General features: G+C 39.9%; 1 protein-coding gene and 1 pseudogene across 2 annotated transcripts in view; one reads left to right on the top strand and one right to left on the bottom strand.

Annotated features, from left to right (window-relative positions):
* Nucleotides 1-26,623, bottom strand: part of Marchf8 (membrane associated ring-CH-type finger 8) — an 84,951-nt gene that overhangs the window by 40,472 nt on the left and 17,856 nt on the right. For both annotated transcript variants that reach the window (XM_055604123.1, XM_055604122.1), the window contains exon 2: nucleotides 4,548-4,724. In XM_055604123.1, the coding sequence (XP_055460098.1) occupies nucleotides 4,548-4,646 (99 nt within the window). In that variant the 5' untranslated portion in view covers nucleotides 4,647-4,724. The remainder of the gene's footprint in view (nucleotides 1-4,547; nucleotides 4,725-26,623) is intronic.
* On the top strand, nucleotides 22,398-22,774 carry LOC129674255 (40S ribosomal protein S25-like; annotated as a pseudogene).

Below are 26,623 nucleotides of genomic sequence, written 5' to 3'. Positions count from 1 at the left end.
CCAAGTTCAAAACAAGCAAGACAATTCTCGGAGGCAAAACAAAAACAAAAACCAGGTAAAAATTAATAGTTAAACAATTATGCTGTAAATTATATATTCAAAAAGAGAAAATATTAAATATATTGTAAGGACATAAAATGATTAAAAAACATTAAAAATGTCAAAAGCAGAACTGAGAAGAAAACCATGCAACAGTCTGAGCATAGTGCACAGGGTGAGGGTAGAGGGCCTGCAAGAGGCGGGGTCTACAGAACAATAGCTGAGAGCATTCTGGAACCCAAGAAAAACTCATCACAGATAAGTGGCTTGAGCTGTGATGCACTCTGTGACAACTATCACAATGTGGCCTGCACTGTCACAGGTTTTCTGAGGAAAGGCTTCTTCAAAGACACAATTCTATAGCTAGTATAGACTAAAGAGAGTTTACAAATGAATAAATAAATGTGTGCAGTATATTTATATTCAACTGCAAAAAAATATTTTTAGAAGAAACATGGGAAAATATTCAAACTGAGGTGACCACAACATTTCTCTTTGGGTTTGTTAATTCTTGTATGAGAAAAGGATGTCATCTTGCTGAAGCCAGGCATTCAAAGGCACTAATAATCATTTAGAATACTGTAATAGTATCCTACAGTGTTATTTAGTGAAATCTCTGCGATGGTTTTTAATTTTCAACAGTTACTGAACAGTTATTGAAAGGTATCTGCGACCTGCTCCATTAATAACTCTGAGCAAGCAGCAACAACCAGCAAATGATATTCATCAGTGACATCTGACTAATGACTTCTACAACTTTCGCCTAAGTTACATGCAACAACAAGGCCATCAGCAAAAGCTTCTCTTTCCAAATATTCTGACTGTTTTATCAAGATAATGTGAAGTCTAGCAAAATCTCCTCCACAGGCCAATGTCCAGTTCAGCTACATACTCTAAACAGGTGAACAAACCATTACTTTAAGATCCAAAAAGGGGAAAAAAAAAAAAAAAGACAAAGCAGCTCAAACTTGGCAAAGTTGAATTTATAATGTTTGGTAACAGCACCCCTCCCCCCTTTTAATCTCCAGAGAAACCATCAGAACACATCTCCACACTCTCAACAAAAAGGCTGAAAACAGCATTTAGTGAGGAAGGAAACATCTTCAGTTCATGAACAGCAAATGTGCTACAATTTCCTATAAATGCCTGAGTAAACTAGGAGGGTCCCCATGGCAGTACTGCTAGCTCTGATTACCAAACAGGATTAAGCACTCTGGGAAACAGATTTGAAAGGTGCTACACAGATGCCCCCACAAACACCACAAGAAAATACATCTCTATTTCCATGTGTGAGAATGTTGTTATGGTGTGACTATAGTTGGTCCCCACGTCCCCAATATAATGGTACAGAAAGGTGGTAAGGCCTTTAAGAAGTACTTGGTTATGAAAAATCTGCCATAATAAAAGGATGAATGTGGTTTCCAGGAAAGTGCTTCAGTTATTATGGGAAGTGGCTGTTAGAGAATCCACTCCCTCCTATCTCTGTTCACACCCCTGTCCTCTGTCATGCATGGAACATGAAGAGGTCCTTATCAGAAGCTGTCCAGCCTTCAGAACTACAACCTCCTTTCTAACTTACCCAGTCTCAGGTATTCTGTTACAGCAACAGGAACTGTGCTGAGGCAAACATTAATGTCCTGAGATTCTCACAGGACAGGTAAGTAATGATTCAAAGAGCCACACAAATCATGCCAGAGGCAGTGAAATGTTAACTGACAGTGATGTAACTTAGTATTTAAAAAATGTATATTCATCTTTTCATTTAATTATGCCTCTTATAAAGAAGCCAGCAACGAGTAAGTACAAGAGTAGGCTGAATACTGGCATGCAAAGTCGTAATATGTAGAAGCAATTTTCATACTGCAAAATAAAATGACAGTTCAGTTCATGGGAGTAAACGGTGGGGCTGCTAAGAAGATAAAGCTAGAGACTTTGTTAAGAGAGACCTTGTATCCTTAATGATTAAAACACGCGCACGCTCACACTCGCACATGCACACGCACACACACGTCTGAAATAGTAGGTTGGCTAGGTGTCGTAGCTAGTGAATGTCTGCTATCCTGAACTTTGGAAACTGAAATGGGAAGAATGTGAGGAGGACGGCAAAAGCAGAAGTGGGAACGGGAAGGATGAAAAAAGAAACAGGAAAAGAGGGTAAGAGGGTGAGTGGGAAGGAGGGAGGAGGAAGCTGAAGGAAGGAGTGGCCCCGCACCCAGGAGCACGCTACGGAAGTCCTAAAACAGGCCACCCTGAAGATATAAAGCAAGACAGATAATTATCAATTTGATGTTTCATGATAAAATTCCTCTGTTGACTTCAAAAGAAAGATGTAGAGATCAGTGGTGCCAGAAATAGAATTCCTTAAAAATATGAAAAATATATTTTGCTTCCTATGTACTGTCTAAATACAAGCTGACTATGGATTACCTTTTTTATTATACTTTCAGGATACAATGACGTGGACCAGTTCTTTCAGAGTAGGAAGTGCAAATGTATTTTCTGGATAATCTTACAAATTGGTCCTCTCCTGAAATGCACCCATTCATACTCACAACTTTGATCACACATGAGACAAGGGGACAGAGTGGCAGAATATGCAGCATCCACTTAGCTTGTCCATTCTTGGCAAAAGTGAAGTGCATGCCAAGAGCAGTACCTGGAATCCTAATTCTATGGTGGCCAAGGAAAGAGGATGACGTTTGGACTAGCCTGGGATACAGAGACTGCACACTGAAACCTATCTTAAAAGAAGGAGGTGAGCATTGGGGGGGGTGGTCTGGAGCCAAGTTTCTCAGTGGCAGTGTTAGTAACACTAGAGGCATTTTTTTCAGTCATAATAAAGATAGTGGCAATGTTCAGCACTAGATGCAGCAGTTGAACCTTTACGATTCATTGCCTCCTGATCACTCCTCATCAGCTTAGAGTCAACCTCTACAGCGCTGGGAACTAGCTCCTTCTGGGAAACCAGAGAGGCATCTCCTCCCCAGTAGTAAAATTTTTTTCTCCTTAATTTGGAAAAGATGCTGTTCCTTACGGTGAGCCCTAGAATCCTGACCTTAAGAAAAAGGACATTGTCCTCAAATGGAAAGTAACTTATAATGACTCTCAAACAATTCTGAATTCCTGAACACTAACTTGGAGACCAATTATAAAACTATGTTTTACAGCTTTAAGTTACATATACATTAATAATCACACACTAAGCATACACAAGGTTGCTTTAAGATCGGTCAAAAAGCAAGATATGACTACCTTAAGATGTAAAGAAAAAGTATGTATTCCCTAAGACAGTTAAGATTAAAAAATAATTTCTTTTGAAATGAAGCAACTCAGATTTCCAAAAAGAGACTAAGAGTTGAAAAGTAATGGATTAGTGCCTATAAAAACCTGAAGAGCTACAGAGTGGTTCATGTCCTTAATCTCAGCACTCCAGAAGTAGAGGCAGGTGGATGTCAGTGAGTTCGAGGCACTTTGTTCTACACAATGAGTCCCAAGACAGCCAGAACTACAAAGTGAAACCCTGTTTCAAAAACCAACAAACCTAAAATGCAGTGGTACTCTTAAAGAACTGTTTATCCACTCGTAAGTGATAGCAAGAAAATCTTTATTGATTACAACATATTCCCAGCAGTCCTCATGCCACTGAAAGTGAAATCCATTATTCATCCACAGATATATAACTATGTACACGTCATTAGTAACCCATAGAGCAGCAGATATAGGCTCATGCGGTGCATCTACAGAGAATTGTGCATAAAGCCACCCTGGGTATAACCTGAGACAAAGACTTTATCTTTGCAGTCCCCGGACCTCAGTGAGGAGGAGGAGGAAGAGGAGCAAGAAGCACCTCTACAGGGCTTCTCTTTCACTTCTCAGCACAGGCAGGTCACAAACTGCATCAAAAGATTTTGGGTTCAGTTTGTGGTTTCCTCAACCTGAGTCATTCTGCCTTTTCCTTTCCCCTTAACCACAGCTTTCCACATAATCCCAGTTTTCTACAGAAAGCCTTTCCTGACCCTTTGGGCTCAGATTAGTCTTGAAATTCCTCCATCACTGACTTTATCTAACTAACATTTATATGTGTCAAGTCAGATTGTCAGCAGCATGGAAACAGATAGGCTGATTATAATGACCTCCTACATGCAGTAACAAGCCCCTAAAGATTTGTTAAAATACCTTTATACACTGCGTCTTGTTTTGAGACTCAAAAGAACTTCCTCTTAGGAATGTGTAAGACATGATTGGGAGACTTAGTCAACTGAGATGAGTGTGTTACTTACCACTAAGAAGCTGATAAGCCTATGCCAAACCCTCAGAACCTAGAAACCTGCAGAAGATGATAGTCTGTGCTCCTGCCACCATGCCTTCCTCACTGTCATACATTCTCCCTCAAACAGAAACAAAACAGTCCTTTCTTGCCCAAATATGGCTGTTTAGCCAGCATCTAGCCACAGCTACCAGGAAAGAACTCCCAGAAAGGCACTGTAAGAAGGATGTTCTCACGTTACCTGCTCCCGCTCCTTATCTTTGGTCTTGCCTCTGTAGACTCTAGCGGATGTGGCATCCTGAGACGGGATGGCAGAGATCTGGTGCAGTGGCATGCTCATCCCAGCCTCTGACCTGGTCTTTCTCCTTACGGAAGTGAGTCTCCACTAGCAGAGTCATTTTGGGCCATTGACTTCAAGCTGAGAGAAACAAAAAGAAACAGAGCTGAGCTGAAATACCCAATTTCCAACAGTAAGACTGGCACTTTCCTAATTTGAGTAAGTTATGCTGATAAATACTTGGTCATCAAAAAGAAGAGAAAATAACTAGAGAAAAGTGTAAGATTTGTTTCTTAAAATAATAGTATCTGAAAGAAGTTAGGGGGTCACAGAATAGTTTTTGGTTGTCTACTTTAAAATTACAATGCCTCATTATTTTTGAAGTTAAACTTTTGCTCATTAGCAAGTATTCCTGTGTATATCTGTGTTTCCCTGAAAAAAAAAAAATCAAACTTAAGCATCTTGATATAGTAACCTTTCTTTAAAACTAACACCTTTGACAGGAGGATTACAAGTTTTAAACTAGCCTGAGCTATACAGTAAGATCCTATGTAAACAAAACAAAACAAATTTTAAAACAAACAGACACATTAAAAAAATCATCATTGCTGTTCTTGGGAGTTCTGTGGTAGAGCCTGCCTATATATCTAAGTTCCCTAGTATGAAATAGTTAAAATAAATAAATAAATAAATAAATAAATAAATAAATAAATAAATAAATAAATAAATAAATAAATGGAGGCAGGGAAGTAAGATGGATGGGAGGGAGGGAAAGATAAAGGGAGTAGGGAAGGGAAGAAGGAAGGAGAGGAGGGAGGAAAGAGAGAGAGGAAGGGAGGAAAGAGAAGCAAGAAAAAAGTCAGTCTATCCAACTGACCTCAAATTCCTATAATGGCAAGACTGGGGGTTAAGAAGTCTGAAATTCAAAATATCTATGGTCCATGCATAACCTTCTAAAAGTCTAGACTCTCCAAACCTATTGTTGGCCAGCTTTCCCTATCAAGGGCAAGATAAATATTTCAGGCATTATAGGCCAAATCTGTTCTAGTTATTTAACTCCACTATGTAATGTGAAAGCAGCCATTGGTAGTGGGTAATGAATAGGAATGGTTACCTGTTCTAATTTAGGTATGGCTTGTCCACTAAAGGTTCAACTGCTGCAAGTTTGATACTCAGTATAACATGAGTGAGGTCCTGACACTTTTAAGAGATACCAAATACATCTTGAGGAAGAATACATGCTTTTCTTGAAGGAATGAGTTCATCTCATGAGGGAGCTCAAGAACAGCTGCTACAAAGCTTCCAGCTCACCTGCTTCCTTTCTCCTCTCTTCTCCTCTCCTCTCCTGTCCCCTCCTCTCCCCCTCTCCTCTCCATTTTGTTCTTTCCTTCTCTCCTACAATTTCCCTTTCCAACTCTGTGATGCCACCTAGCCTGTTACAAGACAGCCAGAAGCCTCATCAGAAGCCAGTGTCAATGTCCTACTCATGGATCTCCAGAATTGTGACCTAATTAAACCTTTTTATTAAAAGAAAAAAGAAAGCTACCCAATCTTGGGTATATTTTGTTACGGTAAAACAAAATAAACTAAGACATCATATGTCGAAAAATGCATTTGCAAAAACAGGTGGTAGGATAGATTTTGCCTATGAGTTACAGCTCAATAAGGGTTTCTCAGGGAAGATGTAGGTCACCATGGACATTCCTGCGAAACCCTGAAAAGGCTGCATTTATGTAAAGGAAAAATGTCTATATAAGCTGTCTTACATGACAGCTACACTTGCCTTTTTTCTATACTTGCTCATCATTAGTAATCAAGCTATGCATTCTCTCCTCCCCATTTTCTTTTCTTGATGCCCCTACAGGATCAGCTCTATACAAACTATTTGTGTTTATGGTTGTTGCAGGATACCTGAACACTTTGTGAGTCCCGGGATTATGAACTGAAAACAAAACAAAACACACCCAAAACCTGTTACTTGTTGTGGTGTGACTCAGCCCTAACACATACCTTTAGTCCAAGAGTTTTCTGTTACAGGATTAAATAAAGTTAACCTTGGTCAAGAGGTGGAGCAAGCAACCAGCTGACAGAAGTGAACATGAGGAGAAAAACCATAGACAGTGAGAGGAAGTCCAGAGGATGTATAGAGAGATGCACAGGAATCTTACTAGAAGGGAAATGAGTTGAGGGATATTTAAGACAGTGTAGAAAAGAAATGGCTTTTTCCTTCTAGGATATTAGCTGAGTAGGAAGGTCAATTGGGTGATTTCTCTGCCTCTCTAAGCTAGCAGGCTTTCACCCCAATATTTGACTCCTGAGTCTTTATTGGTAAAACTGAATGATTGGCACTTTATATTTTAAAACATCATATGGTAGTCATGTTCCATGATGCTGTTTCAATGTTAGCAGGACAGAGCTTTAAGCCAAAAGAATATATCTCTAATTTCCTTCATTTGTTAACCATGTTTTGGGCATGTGGTGGTGAGCACAGAGGGTAGACAACAGGGCCAGAATACCCTAAGGGCACATTTGACAAATATTTGTTCCAATTCTCACAAAACTCTACTCTGGAACAACAGTGTTTGTAGGGATGCCCTCAAGTCTGACAGTATCACTACCCAGGCAGAAGATCACCAGGACTCATGCATGGATGAGTCATCCTTGCATCAAATCATAAAGCAACAGGAAGGAAGGAGGAATGGCTACAGACCAACACTCACAAGAATATGATTACTTCAGAAAGTCTCATTTTGTAACAGGCAAATGATCACTAAAAATAAGAAAATAGAGTAGGTTACAGAATCTATGCATACATTTTCCCTACTCATCTTCTTCCTCCTCCTCCTCCTGTATGTTTATATATGTATTTTTAAAGATTGATTTCTTTATTATGCATACATGGTTCTGCCTGCATGTACACTTGCACTCCAGAAGAAGGCACCAGATCTCGTCTTAGATGGTTGTGAGCCACCATGTGGTTGCTGGGAATTGAACTCAGGACCTTTGGAAGAACAGCCAGTGCTCTAACCTCTGAGCCACCTCTCCAGCCCATCCTGCACGTTTATATCCAAACATTACCCCACACCAGAGAGGAACACTTACTGCTGAGTTGCCTACCCTCTGGAATATCACTAGAGTGAGCAGAGTCTTCATCACTAATGCTTTAGCGTCTTCTGTCACAGATGATGAATGCCATCTTGGAATAAGTACTCAAACTGGCTGTGCCCAAAGCCCCGCTACCTATCATGCCAATAGCTACCTGTGGTGTTTCTGATATAACCACCATTATTACATCACTGGTATATGCCCATGAGAAAGCCAGGAAAGACTATACCAAAAAGAAACCCAAGAGAGTCACATGTTTGCAGCTTTGAAAGGCTTCCTTACAGTCACTCCGGCTGTTCTGATGTGTATCACTACCTCCCAGTAATAGACCTGAAAATGTGTCAGAAGCAATACTACTTAAAATAAGCATTCATTTACAAACAATCAGCCTATGCTGCTATGTACATAAGGATCCTACGAAATATAGCATGTAACGGGTATCTACTTTACATAAATTCAATTCATTGTTAATAAAGAATAGTTAGACTTGGCATTGTGTCTGGTTATCTAGATGAGAACTTCAATTTTACTGATATAAATAAAAGCCAGCTAAAATGAACAGCTATATATAGAAGAACTGGACTCTATTATTTGAGTCAGGAAGAAATGCAAAACTGATGATCAGGAAACTACACATTGTTAAGATTATAACTCTCACAGGCTGGGGGTGCAGCTCAATGGTAGAATGCTTGTGACACACTAGTGAGGTCATGGGTTTGCTCCCCACCATGTCAGGGTATGTGAGTACAGGGGGAGACTCTCTTCAAACTGAGCTAAAGAACTAAAGTAATCTCCATCAAAATCTGAGCTACTATTTGGCATAAATTTGACAAATTGATCCAAAAATGATAATGAAACTTCAAGGGACTCAGACCTGCTAATGCAGGCTTGAAGAACAAAGTTTGGGGACCCATACTTCCCAGTTTCAAAACTTACACCTAAGGATCAGTAATCAAGACTAGTATTTAAACACAGATTTGGAGATCAACAGAACAGAAGTTAAGAGTTGAGAGATAAATTTGTCTATATATAGTCAAGTAACTTTCAATAGAATAACAACATGATTCCATGCAGGGAAAGAATACACTTTCAATGAAAGCCAGGTCAACTGCATGCAAAAAATGAAAACAGAAAAAAACATCTGAATCTCTTCCTCACACTAAAAAACAACAGAAAAACCAGAAATCCTCAAAATAATTGACTATGTGCATGTTTCAAAAGCCTCCATGATGAAAGTGATAACCCCTTGTCAGTTTAAAAGATTAATATGAAGATCAAATAACTGTTTCCATGTGTACACACATAGGGCTATGCAGTACATCTACCAGCAAGCCGTCCTATCTACCTGCTGGCACACTGTCTTTCTATCACTAGTTTATGTCCCTTTTTGCTTAGGTTTAAGATTCATAAAACTAGGACCTCCAATCCTTCTGACATCTAGTTGTGACTTCTAGACAGAAAGGCAAGAACAACAATACCCGCCTACAGTGCCAGTAGAAGGCTGATCATGAAAACACCAGTGTGGCTTAACAACCCAGCTGTGCTATGTGCTTTCCAGAGAATTAAAATAAATGGAAGGTTCTGTTCATTCAAAGAATGCTGTGAACAAATAATAACAATGTGGCAGTCAGAAGACAACAATGCTAATTCCAGCCCCCTTGACCCTCAGCCCTGTCTCTATTCACCCTTGTCTCAAGGTTCTAGGTTCCAGAAGCACCATACTCCATTCTCTCAATTCTAAGAGTCAAGAAAGAGATGTGCGAAAGAGTAGAGAGTACATGTGTGGAAACACTACACTTAACATATCTACGAAGAAGCCCAAGATTGTTCATACAGACTGAGAATCATCAGCAGATTTGTGATTTATGAACACACAGGTGTAAGAAATCAGTCATCGGTGTTATCAAGTACTACACACAAATGACAAAATCTACCATCAATACAAAATCTTAAAGACTTTTAAAAAAACAGTGGAAAAATCATTAAAAAAAAAAATCTCAAACCAAAACTTAACACTCACAGCAAAGCATATATTTTAACTACTAAAAAGAGAGTTTTCCAGGTGTTATTGGACCAAAAGTCAGTAATGTAGGCTGGGTGGAAAGCAATGTGACTCAGTTGATAGGATGCTTGTACAAGCATGCACAGACTCACAGTTCCTTCCCAGTAGCACATGGACTAGGTATAACAGAGCGTAACTATAATCCCAGTATTCTGAAGGTAGAGACAAGAGAATTAGAAACTCAAGGTCATCCTTGCTACAATGAGTCTGAGGTCAGCCAGAGGTACATGTAAAAATAAAAATCAGTAATGTATTCTTCTGTAAAAAAAAAAAAAAATTATATATATATATATATATATGAATGTTACTGCCCTTGTACTCCAAGAAAACAAATAAACAAACAAACAAACAAACAGATAAACAATGTGAAAGTGAATTAAGAATTTTCAATAAAAAATGGCTGTGGAGTATATTTGATTAATGAAATATAATAAAGCATGCTCTCAAGTTAAAACACATATTTAATGTAACAAAGTCTAGGACAGATTTCACATGGAAAAAATGGTCATAAATCATACATAAAACAAGATAACTAAATTAACGTGTTGGGAAAAAACAATAAGAGGATGGATTCTATTAAATATTTAAATATTAAAATTATTAGGAAACAGCAAGGAAGAGGAACAAGACTTTGAAATGTTCAGAGACTGAACCATAACAAAGAGCACACTAGCCAATATAAGCAGAAGCCTAAAGTTACAGCAAGGGCCATGCTATTCAATTATTGGGGTTGAGATAGCTTGATAATTCAGAAGGAAATTTTTTTTTTAAATACTCACATAGTTTATTCATCAAAATGAATTTTGGTATGGGCTGGTTGAGATGACTCAGTGGTTCAGGCACTGCTGCCAAGCTGAACAGCCTGAATTCAATCCTAGAACTTACATGATAGAAGAAGAGAATCTACTACCACAAGCTGTCCTGCATTCCCAAATATAAAAAAAGAAGTGAGTAAATTCTGATGGATATAAAAATTAAATGTAAAGAAAGAGAATAAAATTCAACAACAAATAAATTTATTAAGAAACTCAACTAAAGAGAGAATGTCTTTCTAAAACTAGAATTAACATTTTTAAAAAGTTGTAAAGGTCTCCCTAGTGAGGGAACAGGGACTGCTTCTGACATGAACTGATTGGCCTGCTCCTTGATCACCTCACCCTGAAAGGGGAGCAGCCTTACCAGGCCACAGAGGAAGACAATGCAGCCACTCCTGATGATACCTGATAGACTAGGGTCAGATAGAACAGGAGGACCTCCCCTATCAGGAGACTAGAGGATGATCATAGAGAGAGAAGAGGGAGGGAGGGTGTGCCCAAGAGAAGAGGAGTGAGGGGACTACAGCCAGGATACAAAGGGAATAAATTGTAATAAATAATAACTAAAAATTTAGAATATCAATTATTTACATTTGATGTATATTAAGCTATTATGGTAAATGTATGTTAACATGTTAGAGTGAGGTTTATGGTGTTTCTCTAATTTTGCAAAAACAGAATTAAGGGATTATTCTAACAGAAATTATATGATCCCTTTTGATTATAATAACTTTTCTCCCAGATATTTTGTATTTCTAAAATAAAATTATATGCTTATTTGAATAAAAAAAAAAGTTGTAAAGGACAAATTTTTTATTTGACTCTATACTCAAAATAAATACACGAATGAGGAAATAAAAGGCTAGAAAATGTGTGTTATACAGGAGAGAAATATTTTTATACGTTAATTTTTTTTCTATCTTTTGAGACAGGGTTTTGATAGCCCTGCCTGGCAGTATGGGTAGGCCTCAAACTTTCAGCAATTCTGCTTCTATCTCAGGAAGGCGTCTGTTTGTGGAACTGTACCACAAGATCCAGCCAAATAAAATTTTGAAAAAAAAAATCAAAGCCCTCATGGATAGATAGCCATGTTTCAGAGGAAATGCTTCCTACACAAGGACACAGCTGGTGAACGAGAGCACAGGCTGTGACATCAGAAGAACAAGGGAAGTCAAGAGTTCATGCAACTTTTTTTCTCTTTAATAGCATTCTACAAAAATATAGCAAAACTTAGGCCAGGAAGACGGCTCGGGAGTAACAGCGATTGCAGCCGTGCAAACCCAATGGCCCGAGTTCAATGCTTTGAAACCGCCTGAAAAGCCAGATGCAGTAGTGAGCCTCTGTCATCCCAGCCTCCTACAAGGAGGCTGGAGGTGGCAACAGGAATAAGCCAGAAGAAGCTCACAGGCCAGCTAGCTGCAGTATAAAGTACAGCAGCTAGCTGCAGTATAAAGTACAGCAGCAGAAACAAGAGAGACCTGCCTTAGCAAGCAGGAGGGAACCAACTCCCAGGTCCTCTGACCTCCACACTGTGTTCACCTGCACACATATGCACACACTACATATATAAAATTTTAAAGTAAATAAGTATTTAGCAAAACCTGACAATGACCAATGTGTTGGGCATGTATTCTCATATGCTCTGGTAGCAACATGAATTTAGAATGCATACCACAGAAAAACAAGCAATGCAGCAAACAAATGAACAACCGTAGAAAAACGTGCTAAGCTTAGTGTATGGGAACATGCGAAAGTCTACAGTCTCAAAGATTTTTCAATACAACATTACTTACAACAAAGAAAAGTACCCTTAGTTTCCCCTCAAATTAAGTCAACTTGTTAAAAAAAACTGTGATGCTAGTACAACCAGCAGATTACTATATAATCATTATATGAAATAAAGAAGCACAGATTTATTAAACACAAATAATAAAATTACATATTATAGTAACAGCTATATAAATATATACACGGTGGGGAGGGATTCCCAAATGCAAATATTTTTTAACTTATTTTTATTAATTATAGTTTATTCACTTTGTATCACCCCCGTAGCTCGCTCCCTCTTTCCCACCTGTGCCCCTCTCCCAGCCCACTGATAAGGGAGGTCCTCCTCCTCTTCCCTCTGATCCTAATCTATCAAGACTCATCAGGAGTGGCTGCACTGTCTTCCTCTGGTAAGGCTGCTCACCCCTCAGGGGGAGCTGTTCAAAGAGCAGGCCAATCAGTTCCTGTCAGAGACAGTCCCTATCCCCATTACTACCGAACCCACTTGGACACTGAACTGCCATGGGCTACCTCTGTGCAGGGGTTCCAGGCCATCTCCATGAGTGGTCCTTGGCTGGAGTATCAGTCTCAGAAAAAGACCCCTGTGCCCAGACTTTTTGGATCTGTTGCTCTCCTTGTGGAGCTTCTATCCTCTCCAGGTCTTATTATCTCCATTTTTTTTTTTCATAAGATTCCCCACACTCTATCCAAAGTTTGGCTGAGTCTCAGCATTTGCCTTGACATCCCGCAGGGTAGGGGCTTTCAGAGGGCCTCTGTGATAGGCTCCTGTCCTGTTCTGTTTTCTCCCTCCTCCAATGTCCATCCTCTTTGCCTTTCTGAATAGGGATCGAGCATCTTAGCCAGAGTCCTCCTTCTTGATTAGCTTCCTTAGGTGTACAGATTTTAGTATGTTTATCCTATATTATACGTCTAATATCCACTTATGAGTATATACCTGTGTATCTTTCTGCTTCTGGGATACCTCACTGAGGATGATCTTTTCCAGTTCCCACCATTTATTTGCAAAATTCATGATTTCCTTGTTTTTTTATTGCTGAGTAATATTCCATTGTGTAGATGTACCACAATTCCTGTATCCATTCCTCAACTGAAGGACATCTGGGCTGTTTCCAGCTTCTGGCTATTACAAATAAAGCTGCTACTTAATGGTTCACCTAAAATCCCTATAGAAAAAAGAAGCAGACACACCAAAGAGGAGTAGATGGCTAGAAATAATCAAACTCAGGGCTGAAATCAATAAATTAGAAACAAATAAAACAATTCAAAGAATCAATGAAACCAATAGCTGGTTCTTTGAGAAAATCAACAAGATAGGCAAGCCCTTAACCAAACTAATTGCAAGGCAGAGAGACACTATCCAAATTAACAAAATCAGAAATGAAAGGGGAGACATCATAACAGACACTGAGGAAATCCAAACAATCATTAGGACTTACTTCAAAGTCTATATGCCACAAAATATGAAAATCTAAATGAAATGGACAATTTTCTTGATCGATTCCACTTGCCAAAGCTGAATCAAGACCAGGTAAGCCAATTAAATAGTCCTATATCCCCTAAGGAAATAGAAGTGGTCATCAAAAGTCTCCCATCCAAAATAAGCCCAGGGCCAGAGGGTTTCAGCACAGAATTCTACCAGACTTTCAAGAAGAGCTAACACCAATACTCTCCAAACTATTCCACAAAATAGAAACAGAAGGAACACTACCAAACTCATAATATGAAGCCACAGTCACCTTGGTACCTAAACCTCACAAAGACCCAACAAAGAAAGAGAATTTCAGGCCAATCTCCCGTATGAACATTGATGCAAAAATACTTGTAAACCGAATACATAAACACATCAAAGATATCCAATAATGACCAAGTAGGCTTCATCCCAGGCATGCAGGGATAGTTCAATATATGGAAATCCATCAATGTGATCCACCATATAAACAAACTGAAAGAAAAAAAAACACATGATAATCTCCTTAGATGCTGAAAAAGCATTTGACAAAATTCAACATCCATTCATGTTTAAAGTCTTAGAGAGATCAGGGAAACAAGGCACATACCTAAACATAGTAAAGACAATAGATAGCAAGCCTATAACCAACATCAAGCTAAACAGAGAGAAACTTAAAGCAACCCCCTGAAATCAGGGACAAGGCAAGGCTGCCCACTCTCTCCATATCTCTTCAACATTGTTCTTGAAGTTCTTACTAGAGCAATAAGACAATTAAAGGAGATCAAGGGGATACAATTTGGAAAGGAAGAAGTCAAAGTATCACTATTTGCAGATGATATGACAGTATACCTGAATGACCCCAAAAAATTCTCCTACAGCTGATAAACACCTTCAGCAAAGTGGCTGGATACAAAATTAACTCAAAAATCAGTAGCCCTCCTGCATACAAAAGACAAGTGGGCTGAGAAAGAAATTAGGGAAACAACACCCTTCACAATAGCCACAAACGACATAAATTACCTTGGTGTAACTCTAACCAAGCAAGTCAAAGGCATGTGAAAAAAAAAAAATTCAAGTCTCTGAAGAAAGAAATAGAAGAAGATATCAGAAGATGGGAAGATCTCCCATGCTTATGGCTCTGCAGGATTAACATAGTAAAAATGGCCATTTTACCAAAAGCAATCTACAGATTCAGTGCAATCCCATCAAATTACCAACACAATTCTTTACAGACCTTGAAAGAAAAATTCTCAACTTTATATGGAATAACAAGAAACCCAGAATTGCTAAAACAATCATCTACAATAAAGACCTTCTAGAGGTATCGCCATCCCTGATCTCAAGTTGTACTATGGAGCAACAGTAATAAAAACTGCATGGTAATGGCACAGAAACAGAATGGTGGATCAATGGAATCAAATAGAAGACCTAGAAATAAACCCACACACCTATGGACACCTGATTTTTTACAAAGATGCCAAAACCATTCAGTGGAAAAAAGATAGCATCTTCAACAAATAGTGCTGGTCTAACTGGATATCTACATGTAGAAAAATGCAAATAGATCCATATTTATCACCTTGCACAAAACTAAAGTCCAAGTGGATCAAAGACCTCAATATAAAACCAGACACACTAAACCTGTTAGAAGAAAAAGTGGGAAAGAGCCTTGAACTCATTGGCACAGGAGACAACTTCCTGAACAGAACACCAACAACACAGGCTCTAAAAGCAACAATCAATAAATGACACTAAAAAGCTTCCGTAAAGAAAGGACACTGTTGTCAAAACAAAATGACTGCCTACTAATTGGGAAAGGATATTCAACAACCCTATATCTGACAGAGGGCTAATATCCAGCATATATAAAGAACTCAAGAAGTTAAACAGCAACAAATCAAGTAACCCAATTCAAAAATGGGGTATAGAGCTAAACAGAGAATTCTCAATACAGGAATATGGAATGGCAGAGAAACACTTAAAGAAATGTTCAACGTCCTTAGTCATCGGGGAAATACAAAGCAACACGACCCTGAGATTTCACCTTTCACCAATTAGAATGGCTAAGATCAAAAACTCAAGTGACAACACATGGTGGAGAGGATATGGAGAAAGGGGAACCCTAATCCACTGCTGGTAGGATTGTAAACTTGTACAACCACTTTGGAAATCAATCTGGCGTTTTCTCAGTCAATTAAGAATATCGCTTCCTCAAGATCCAGCTATACCACTCCTAGGCATATATCCAAAAGACGCTCAAGTATACAAATGCAAATACTTAAATGTTCCAACAATATAAATGATTTTCCTTTGTCTTCCACACTCCTTAGTAGTAACTTAGTTTTAAAGTTAAAACGTATTCTTAGAGAAAGGTAAACCCTGTAGACAGGGTGGCAACAAAGGGTAAGCAGTGAGAACAAGGAACTAAGAGAAGTCTCATGTTCTGTTCTAAGTGCCTGTGGCAGCCTCTCGGAACTCAAGACACTTCTACAGAAATAAAACCACATTCTCAGGATGCACATGTTCACAACCCATGCAGGATTTGCTTTCCGTTCTAATTTTTTAGCCTTCCTTCTAATATTCTGCAAAGTGTTTCCCCTTAAAAATAGCAGTGTACATCAAAGAAACAGTTTGCCTTTCTGCATAAGGCTATTACAACATGACTTTTATTCTCAAGACCTAAGATTGTAAAGACTGTGTTTTCTATTTTACATAAACTAGTTTTATTTCATCCCATTCTATTTCCAAGAGAAGTCACTCTGCATACTTCTTAGAAAAGGCAACTGCAATAATGGCCATGATATGCAAGCAAGAAAACGGGCATTATAACAAGGCAGACAAGGGAAGGTTGGTATTTACTTGCCCAGTGCTTACAGAGCTATCTATTATTCGTATAGCTTCCCCCCCCCCCATATGTGTGTCCCTGGGCTATGCTAGAAATATGTCTGTGGCAGGAACCATAATCTTTTACAACACAGAAAATAATAAACAAGGGCTATTTTCCTTTTAGTCACAATCATAAAAGAAATATTACAATATAGTACACAAGTCTGCTTTTTACCTGAGGAAAGCAAGAAAAAAAACCTTACAGAAGCCCAGATGCCTGTGTACTTGTTGATTCTGTGTCAGGCTGACATACGTTAGTCATCAGAGAGGAAGGAGCCTCATTTAAGGAAATGCCTCCATAAGATCCAGTTTTAATTTTCTCAATTAGTGACCAATGCAGAAGAGCCCAGCCCATTGTGGGTTTTGCCATCCCTGGCCTGGTAGTCCTGGATTCTATAAGGAAGCAGGCTGAGCAAGCCATGGGAAGGAAGCCAGTAACCAGCATTCTTTCATGGCCTCTGCATCGGCTTTCCTCCAGGTTCCAGCCCTGCTTGAGTTCCTGTCCTGACTTCCTCCAAAGATGGGCTACAATCTGGACATGTAAGCCTTTCCTTCCCAAACTGCTTCTTGGTAATGGTGTTTTTTACAGCAATAGAAACCCAGACTAAGACACCTTGAACCTGACCATAGGACCTAACTTTTAAAATGTCAACATATTTACAATCAAGTTCCTCAATTTCTTTCTATGAGACCTATAAAATCCCACAGGCGCCAATCCTTTTATGACATTACCACATGTGCTGCAAAGAAATGGGCTTCCTTAGCACTGGGAATGTACCTGGGGCTCTTTGGACCTCTCTTCACTTCTCTATCAGGCTTCTCCCTGCATATTTTTATTGTCTCCTTCCTAATAAATAGTTTCATGTCAGTTCCCAAGGAAAATGCATAGAAGTGGTTGATATATATAGCTAGATGATGCTATACACAAAAATATCTAATGTCAGCAGAGAATTTTAAGTACTTTCTTCTTCAGTCATTTTGTTAGTTATGGACGAGAAAAAATATGTCAAAAAAGAGAGAGCAGATAAAAGGATTTGTGACTAAGAGTACTTGTAGTTCCACCCAGAAAGAAGGGGCCACAAACATACACAGGAGTTACAAAACTGGGAACAATTTAAGGAACCTAAAGACAAAAAAGAGACAAGCCTCAGGCTCAAAGGCCACTAAGTACCTGCTACAATGAATTTAAAAGCAAACAGTTCTTATCCTAGGTGTTATCATAAAGTTCCAAGATCTAAGACAAAGAGAAATCTTCCTATAGGAGATATATAGGACAACTGCAAAGGGCTCGTGGTCAAAATAAAATCAGATCGCTTCACAGCAAAATACAAACAGCTTCAAATTTCTAAAAGGCTACTTCAGCATGGAAACTTATGTCTAGCTGTGCTTATCAAACAATGTAAGAGACATAGTGCAACACAATTTTCCCATGCATTTCTTTGAAACATAAACTTGTGGGAGATAAACTCTAGAGTAAAATAAGAAAACAAATCAGGGAAGAAGAGGACATAGGGCTGGGAGTATAGCCTAGTGGGTAAAGTATTTACTGAGTATTCACCTCCAACGCCTATTTTATTTTCCCTTCTGAAGGAGATTGAAGCATCCTTCCTTGGGCCCTCCTTGTAACTTAGCTTCTTTGGGTCTATGGACTATAGGATGCTTATTCTGTACTTTATGGCTAATATCCACTTATAAGTAAGTATATACCATACATGTCTTTTTGGGTTTGAATTACCTCACTCAGGATAATCTTTTCTAGTTCCATCCATTTTCTTGCAAATTTTAAGATGTCCTTGTTTTTAATAGCTGAATGGTATTCCGTTGTGTAAATGTACCACATTTTCTTTATCCATTCTTTGGTTGAGGGACACTGGGTTGTTTCCCGTTTCTGGCTATTACAAATAAAGCTGCTACGAACATACGAGCAAGTGTCCTTGTAGTATATGGTAGAGCACCTTTTGAGTATATGCCCAGGAGTGGTATAGCTGGGTCTTGAGGTAGAACTATTCCTAGTTTTCTGAGAAACAACCAAATTGATTTCTAAAGTGGTTATACAAGTTTGCACCCACACCAGCAATAGAGGAGTGTTTCCTTTGCTCCATATCCTCACCAGCATGTGCTGTCACATAAGGTTTTGATCTTAGCCATCCTGAAAGACATAAGATGGCATCTCAGAGTTGTTTTTATTTGCATTTCCCTGGTGGCTAAGGATGTTGAGCATTGCTTTAAGTCCTTGGCCATTAAAGAGACTTCTGTTGAGAATTTTTGGTTTAGCTCTGTACATCAGAAGTGAATGAGGACAGAGAACTGGGTGGTAAAGCGAATGAGGGTGGGGATCAGGTGAGGGTAGAGTGGGGTGGAAGGTGTGAGGGCTGAGAGAGAGATAAGGGAAACTGAGAGTTAGGAGTTTGTCTCAGAGACAAGCTGGAGACCTGAGTCAGGGTTGGATCCTGGAGGGTTATTCTAGCTTGGACTCCTAGCAGCAGCGAATATGGAGACTGAAGTGGCCACCTCCTATAGCTAGGCAGGACTTCCAGTGAAGGGAGGGGGACACCAACCCACCCACAAAACCTTCAGCCCAAAATTTACTCTGCCTACAATATGCATAGATAAAGATGGAGCAGAGATTGAGGGAAGGGCCAAACAATGACTCACCCAACCTGAGATCCACCCCATGGGAGTGCCAACCCCTGACACTATTAACGATACATTGCCACGCTTGTAGACAGGAACCTAGCATAACTGTCCTCTGAGAGGCTCCACCCAGCAGTGGATTGAAACAAATGCAGAGACCCACAGCTAAACATTAGGTAAAGCTGGGAAGCCTGGTGGAAGAGTTGGGGGAAGGACAGAGGGACATGGAGGTGACAAAAACTCCACAAGAAGACCAACAGAGTCAACTAACCAAGGACCAGAGGGGCTCACAGACACCGAACCACCATGAACGAGCATGTATGGACTAGACCTAGGTCCCCTACATATATGTAGCTGATAGGCAGCTTGTTCTTCATGTGGGTGAGTCCCTTCAAAATCTGAGTGGAGATTGTCTCTGGACCTGCTTTTGGATCACTTTCCCCTGACTGGGCTGCTCTGGCTGGCCTTAGTAGAAGAGGATGTGCTTGGTCCTGCTTAAAACTTGATGTGCCAGGGAGGGTAGGTGGCAGGGGGCATCCAGGGACGGGAAAAAGCAGAAAGAAGGTGGGAAGATGGAATGGGAAGCAAAGAAGGAAGGGGGCTACAACAGGGATGTAAATAAATAAATTAATTTAATTTAAAAAAATTTAAAAAGTGCCTACTGAGCATACATGAAGCTCAGAGTTTGATCCCCAAAACTGTATTAAAAACAAACAAACAAACAAACAAAAACCAAGCATGGTAGCACATGCCTATCTATAATCTCAGCATTTGCACCTCTTAGACAAAAACTAACAGACCAAGTACTCGATTACTCTTCTTTCATATACTTCAGGTAAATCTACTCATTCAGCTTTAATAATTATAATAATAATGACAAGAAAATGAGATGGACTTAGCTATGACTCTAGTAACTGGCTGGAGGCAGCTCAACAGAACACAACAAAAAAACTTCCCCTACAAGTATGAGGACTAGAGTTTGAGCCCATTTGATCCGTGTAGCTGTTGAGTGAGTGGGCAGACTGCCTGTAATGCCAGAGTTTAGAAACTAACAGGAGATCCCTGGATCAGGCAAGCTAGCTAGATTAGCCATACTGGCTATGGGTTTAACCTCAATGCAAAGGTAGAGAGCAATGGCAGATTTCCTAATTATGCACATATATATACACATGAAAGCAGGAGTGCATTTGTTGAGAAGGGTTTCAGTAGAAGATGGAAAGATAAGACAGTAGAATGAGGAGTAACTTTTAATTTTTATCCAGCTGGGCCTTTTGTCTCTCTGTCCCCTCTCTCTCCTTTTCCACCCTTCTCTTTCAGCCTCCTTCTTTCCTTCCCTCTGTCTCTCATACACAGACAAGATCTCATGTGCACATAAACACATGCATACATACCTGTACATACATACATGTATACACATGCATGCATACCATACATACATGTACACACAAGCATACATACCTGTACATACATACATATATAGAGAGAGACTACATACTTATATACTAGAAAAATTTTAAAACAATTTCTGATAATATACAAAAAATTATCAATAGTATTTTCTGCCTGTTATTACAGTTTTAATTAGCTTCGACATCAGCTGAATCCTTAATCATTTTGAACCTTTAATGAGACCACTTTAAAAAAGATACTGAGATTCTGCATATGCCTGAGAACATGCTTAGAAAATGACCTTGATATCTCAGTAAGTAGGAAGGGACAGGGGAGCACTCCACTCTAAAGCAGGATCCAATTCTAATCCAGAGAACATGAGAACACAGTAGTTTGGAGGACAAATGGTCTCCATGACTCATTACCCCACAAAAAGCAATGGTGCTGTGCATCTACTTCAAGAAACTCCTCCAAAAGGCAGCCAGCAGAACAGGAAGCAGCAGCTGTTGGCCAGGCCTACCAGCAGCATGGGTGATAATTACCACTCCGACTGCCATGTCATGACAGTAGTCCTGTCAACACAGGATGTTTGCACTGACGACAGAGGCCACATTCTGGCAGCGCACAGGGCATCAGCACTCAGCTCCCCCCCATATCAGCTGCCTGAGTGGGTATTCACTCTCACGCACATGCGCACATGATACCAACTAACAGCAGCAGGGAGCACTCAGTGATTTGGCAGTGGGACCAAATCACCACAGAACTCCACATTTTCTATAGAAATTGTGCTTTTCTCCACCTCCAGTGTCAAAATAAAACTCCCATTTTGAAAGCAATGCAGTGTATGTAAAGTAGAATATATTGAAGTCCAAAGGGAAGAAATATGTGATAAAACAAGTAAAATTTAATACAGAATTTATCACAGAACCTCAATTTGTGTTTGAACAATTCTCACCTTGTTTCAATAAAATAAATTCCAAGTCAATGTATCTTTACAAAAATAAAGCTCTGACCTCTCAATGTAGATGGCTTCAAAAAAGTGTTTTCACTTGAGGAGGCTATGGACCCAGCACAGGAAATGGCACTCTGGAACCGGGCTCACCCTGCAGAACCTGCTGGCATCACTGGTGCTTACTGTTGATAATCACCAGGATACACATCAGGAACCATGCTGAGTCTCTGAACTTGTTCTGCTCTGGGCTATAACCACACCTAAGCTACATAGCCACCTCACCCTACTTGGCATTATCAGCCATTTTTATCTTTGTTGGGATTAAGCCTATAAACCCAAAACTTGGGAAGCTGAGGCAAGATGATCACAAGTTCCTGGTCAACCTGTATTACATAGGAAAATCTATTTCAAACAAAAATAGTATTTTCATCCTAAAGAATGTCATTCCCACCAACAGTGAATTTGAGTCTGCCTGGCACCATAACTGCCTATCCCAATTCTATGCAAATCCAACCAATCAACAACTTCCTAAACACCTTCTACCACAGACTGCAACTCTTAATGACATATCTCATGCTGTAAATAGACAGATGACCTGGAATTAAAAAAAAAAAAAATTCATCTCGTTTTTCTGTAAACAACAAATGAGAACCTATAAAAACTTCATTGTGGCTTTCTTTCCCTGACATCTTAGTAAGGCTGCAGTGGTCCTTGCTACTCTCTGAGCTTCACCATGCCTCCCAAGGACGACAAAAAGAAGAACAATGCCAGAAAGTCAGCCGAAAAAGACAAAGACCCACTAAATAAGTCTGTTGGAAAGTCCAAAAAGAAGAAGTGGTCCAAAGGTAAAGTTCTGGACAATCTCAACAATCTCGTCCTGTTTGCCAAAGCCACACAGGACAGATTACGTAAGGAAGTTCCCAACTGTAGCTTATTACTCCAGCTGTGGTCTCTAGAGACTGAAGATTCATGGTTCCTTGGCCAGGGCAGCCCTCCAGGAGCTACTTAGTGAAGGACTTCTCAAGCTGGTTTCAAAGCACAGAGCCCAAGTAATTTACCCCAGAAACACTAAAGGGTGGAGATGCCCCAGTTGCTGGTGAAGATGCATGAGCAGGTTCAGTCAGCTGTCCATTTGGAAAAATAAAACTTTATTAAATAAAAAAAAAAAAAACTTCACTGTGTAGCCAAACTCATAGCTACTGTTAAAGCGAAAGCTCTGTTGCCACAGGAAACCACTAGCATCCTAAGCAGTTCTGAAGCATCACAACCCTCTGAATGCTTCTGAATTGCAGTCCTGAACCGGCAGGAAAGTAGCGAATCCTGGGGCTGCCTGCTCTCTTCTAATGCTGAATTTCAAGTTTAAATGTCCTGTGTTCCAAAAGCATTTTCTTTCTTCTGATTTAAAACAAAAGAGCCAGCTGGATAAAAATTAAAAATTACTCCCCAATTCTACTGTCTTATTTCCCCATCTTCTACTGAAACCCTTCTCAACAAGTGTGTTCCTATTTTCATGTTTTCTGTGTGTGTGTGTGTGTGTGTGTGTGTGTGTGTGTGTGTGTGTGTGTCTCACTGAGTTTGATAAGTATTTCTTGCCCCAACATGAGTGGGAAGCTATTTACTAAAGCATGAGGCAGCTTATAAGTGGCTATACCACTGAAGAAAATGACTTTTCCTCCTCCAACAATTTATTGCCAATAGTCTCTCATCAGGGAGGTACGGGGCTTCCTGATCCTCTCATTCATGATGACAAGTCAACCTTGGGCTGGTCGTGTGCAGATAACCACAGCTGTAGCAAATTAGTGAAGTGGCTGTCATGTCCAAAAGACATCTTTTGACTGCATCTCTCCCCACCCTCTGCTCTCCTCATAACCCTCTCCTGTGATGCTCACTGTGCTCTGGACAGAGGGGTGATGGATAATTTGTTAAGGTCAACATTGCAGCACAGAAGTTGATCCAGGTCACCCAGAGAATTATGCAATTCACAAATGGTTGCACCTCAACACCCAGCCATTACAGAATATACGAAATATACCCACACAACATACCCGCAATGGGCAAGGTTTCTTAGGTATTTGTTATCCTTTCTAGACTGTGGCACAGAATTCACAGCCAGCCTGTCAAGTCCCTACAAGCCTCCTGAAAAGAACTAAGGGTAAGACAGGCATAGTGCTTAACCTGAGGCAGGGCTCCGAAGCCTCCGATTGGAGGGTTTTCTGTCACAGCAGCTCTGACTGGACCTTGTCCTTACTACAGATCAGGTGAGAGTTGGCCTCCACTGCTATCACTCCTGAGTACTGCAGTACAGTGTATCCTGAATGCTTTGCCAGGAGCTATTATGGCACAGTCTGCTTCAAATAATCTGAATTTCAATTCTAAACTAATGAATTTCATTATCAGTCATAATGCCATTCTCATCTGGAGAACTGAAATAACATTAATGAGCCATTTACTTAATACAAATTAATTTCACAGGCATGACATCTTGGAAAATAGGACAACCCTCATCTCTGATATCACTAGCAGTTAATTCAGAATTAAATTAAACATGTATTTACCCCAATACCAAAAGTGTGGTTACATAAACGTATGTAAGACCACATGGGAAAAGTCTGAAAGGAGAACCGAGAGCAAATGAAGTTTAAACCTGAAAAGCTGCACAGGCAGGTAACTGATTCAAAGGCAGCAGGGAATCAATCCCACATCATCAGCGAAGCCAGGAGTTCAGGCAGTCTATATCACAGAACTCCAGCAGAACCAGGAGGAACTGACAGGAGAAGCAGCTTGAAAGAGTTAGGGTTTAAGGTGAAGTTAGAGTTAAAAAGATAACTGGTAAGTCCAATAATGATTTGCTCAGGAGGCCATAGAAGAGAGTATGATACAACTAAGGACTGGAACTCTGCCACATTTTTCATTTTACCTAGAACAAAAGTATACTTGACTCTCCAGCAGAATTCAATTCTCTACTTGAGGTCATTTAGATCATTACAGATTAACTCTGCAAAACAACCATAAAAGTTATTATTTTCAGAGAGATCTCTATGAAGATTAATCATTAGAAAGCACAAATGACATACACCATTCTTGACCTTTTCTTAGAACATCCAATTCTCAGAGAATATTAAATATTTAAACAAAAGAACTATCAAATGAAAAAACAACAAAAAATACCAAAAGGGACAGCTTGAAAAAGAATAACGGCCAGTAAGATGGCTCCATGAGTTAAGGTACTTGCTGCCAAGCCTAATGATTTCAGTCCCAATCCCAAACCCACATGGATGGAAGGAGAGGATTCACTCCCACAAACTTTCCTCTGACTCCACACATGTAATATGGCAGACACACACACAAACAATGATGACACGGAAGAGAGAGGAAGACCAAAAGGAAGACAAAGAGAGTGAGCATATTGAAAATAGCAGTATTTAGAAATTAATACCGCAGTTTCTCAGAAAACTGGAAATTGATCTACCTCAAGATCCAGCTATACCACTCCTGAGCATATACCCAATAGATGCTCTACCATACAACGACACATTTGCTAAACTATGTTCATAGCAGCTTTATTTGTGATACCCAGAAACTGGAAACAACCTAGACTTCCCTCAACCAAAGAATGGATAAAGAAAATATGGTATGTTTACATAATGAGGTATTACTGAGCTGTTAAAAACAATGGCATCATGAAGTTTGCAGGCAGATGGATGTAACTAGAAAAGAACATCCTGAGTGAGGTAACCCAGACCCAGACAGACATGGGGTGTACTCACTCGTAAGTAGATATTAGCCTTAAAGTACAGGATAACCATGCTACAATCCAGACCCAGAAAAGCTAAGTAACAAGGAGGGCTCAAGCAGCTACAGTGAATCTCACCGTGAAGGAGAAATATAATAAACATGGCAGATGGATTGGGGAGGGATCTGGAAGGGGGTTGGGATGGGAACAGGAGGGATCAGGTGGAGAAGGATGGAGAGAAAGAGTATTAGGAGAGACAAGTGGGCATCTCTGGGATGAGCTAGAACCTAGGACGATGAAAACTCCCAGGATCTGTAAGAGTGACCCTAGCTGAGACTCCTAGCATGGGATATGGAGCCTGAACTGGCTATCTTCTATAACTAGGCAAGGCTCACAGTAGTGGGACTGGGACACCAACCCAGCAACAAAACCTTCAACCTACAATCTGTCCTCCTGCAAAATGTGTTAGGGTAAAGGTAACACAGAGATTGTGGGAGTAGACAACCAATGAGTCCAGCTTTAGACCCACATCATAAGAGGAAGCCCATTCCTGGCCTGGTGGCTGGATAGCCCAGAGACCTAGGATAGACCCGAACACGAATGTAAAAAAAAAAAAAAAAAAATCAACGAAACGATTCTTTATGATGTTCTGCAGTACTTATATATTGGTGTCTACCCCAATTGGCCTCAGAGAGGCTTCACCCAGCAACTGATGGGAGTAGATACAGAGATCCATAGTCAAACATTAGGCAGAACTTGGGGAATCCTGTGGAAATGGGAAGGAAAGATTGCAGGAGCCAGAAGGGTCAAGGACACCACAAGAAAACCTACAGAATCAACTAAAACTAACTTGGGCTCAGAAGGCCTCAGAGACTGTACTGTCAACCAGGGAACCTGCATGGGACTGACCTAGGCCCTCTACACATATACAACAGTTGTGTAGCTTCGTCTTCAGCGACTGTGTCTGAGTCTGTTGCCTGCCTCTGGGACACTTTCCCCCTACTGAGTTGTATGAATAGGAGAGGAGATGCTTCGTCTTAACTGCAACTTGATATGCCATGGCTAGGTGACATCCATGGGAGGCCTGCCCTTTTCTGATGAGAAAGAGGAGGAATGGATGGGAAGTGGAGGGAAAGGACTGGGAGGAGAGGAGGGAGGGAAAATTGCTGTCAAGATGTAAAATAAATAAATAAATAAATAAATAAATAAATAAATAAATAAATAAA

Source organism: Psammomys obesus, unplaced genomic scaffold (genome assembly GCF_907164565.1).
Source record: "Psammomys obesus unplaced genomic scaffold, mPsaObe1.curated_primary_1811, whole genome shotgun sequence".
Lineage (NCBI taxonomy): Eukaryota > Metazoa > Chordata > Mammalia > Rodentia > Muridae > Psammomys > Psammomys obesus.
This window is presented reverse-complemented; position numbering and strand designations above follow the sequence as displayed.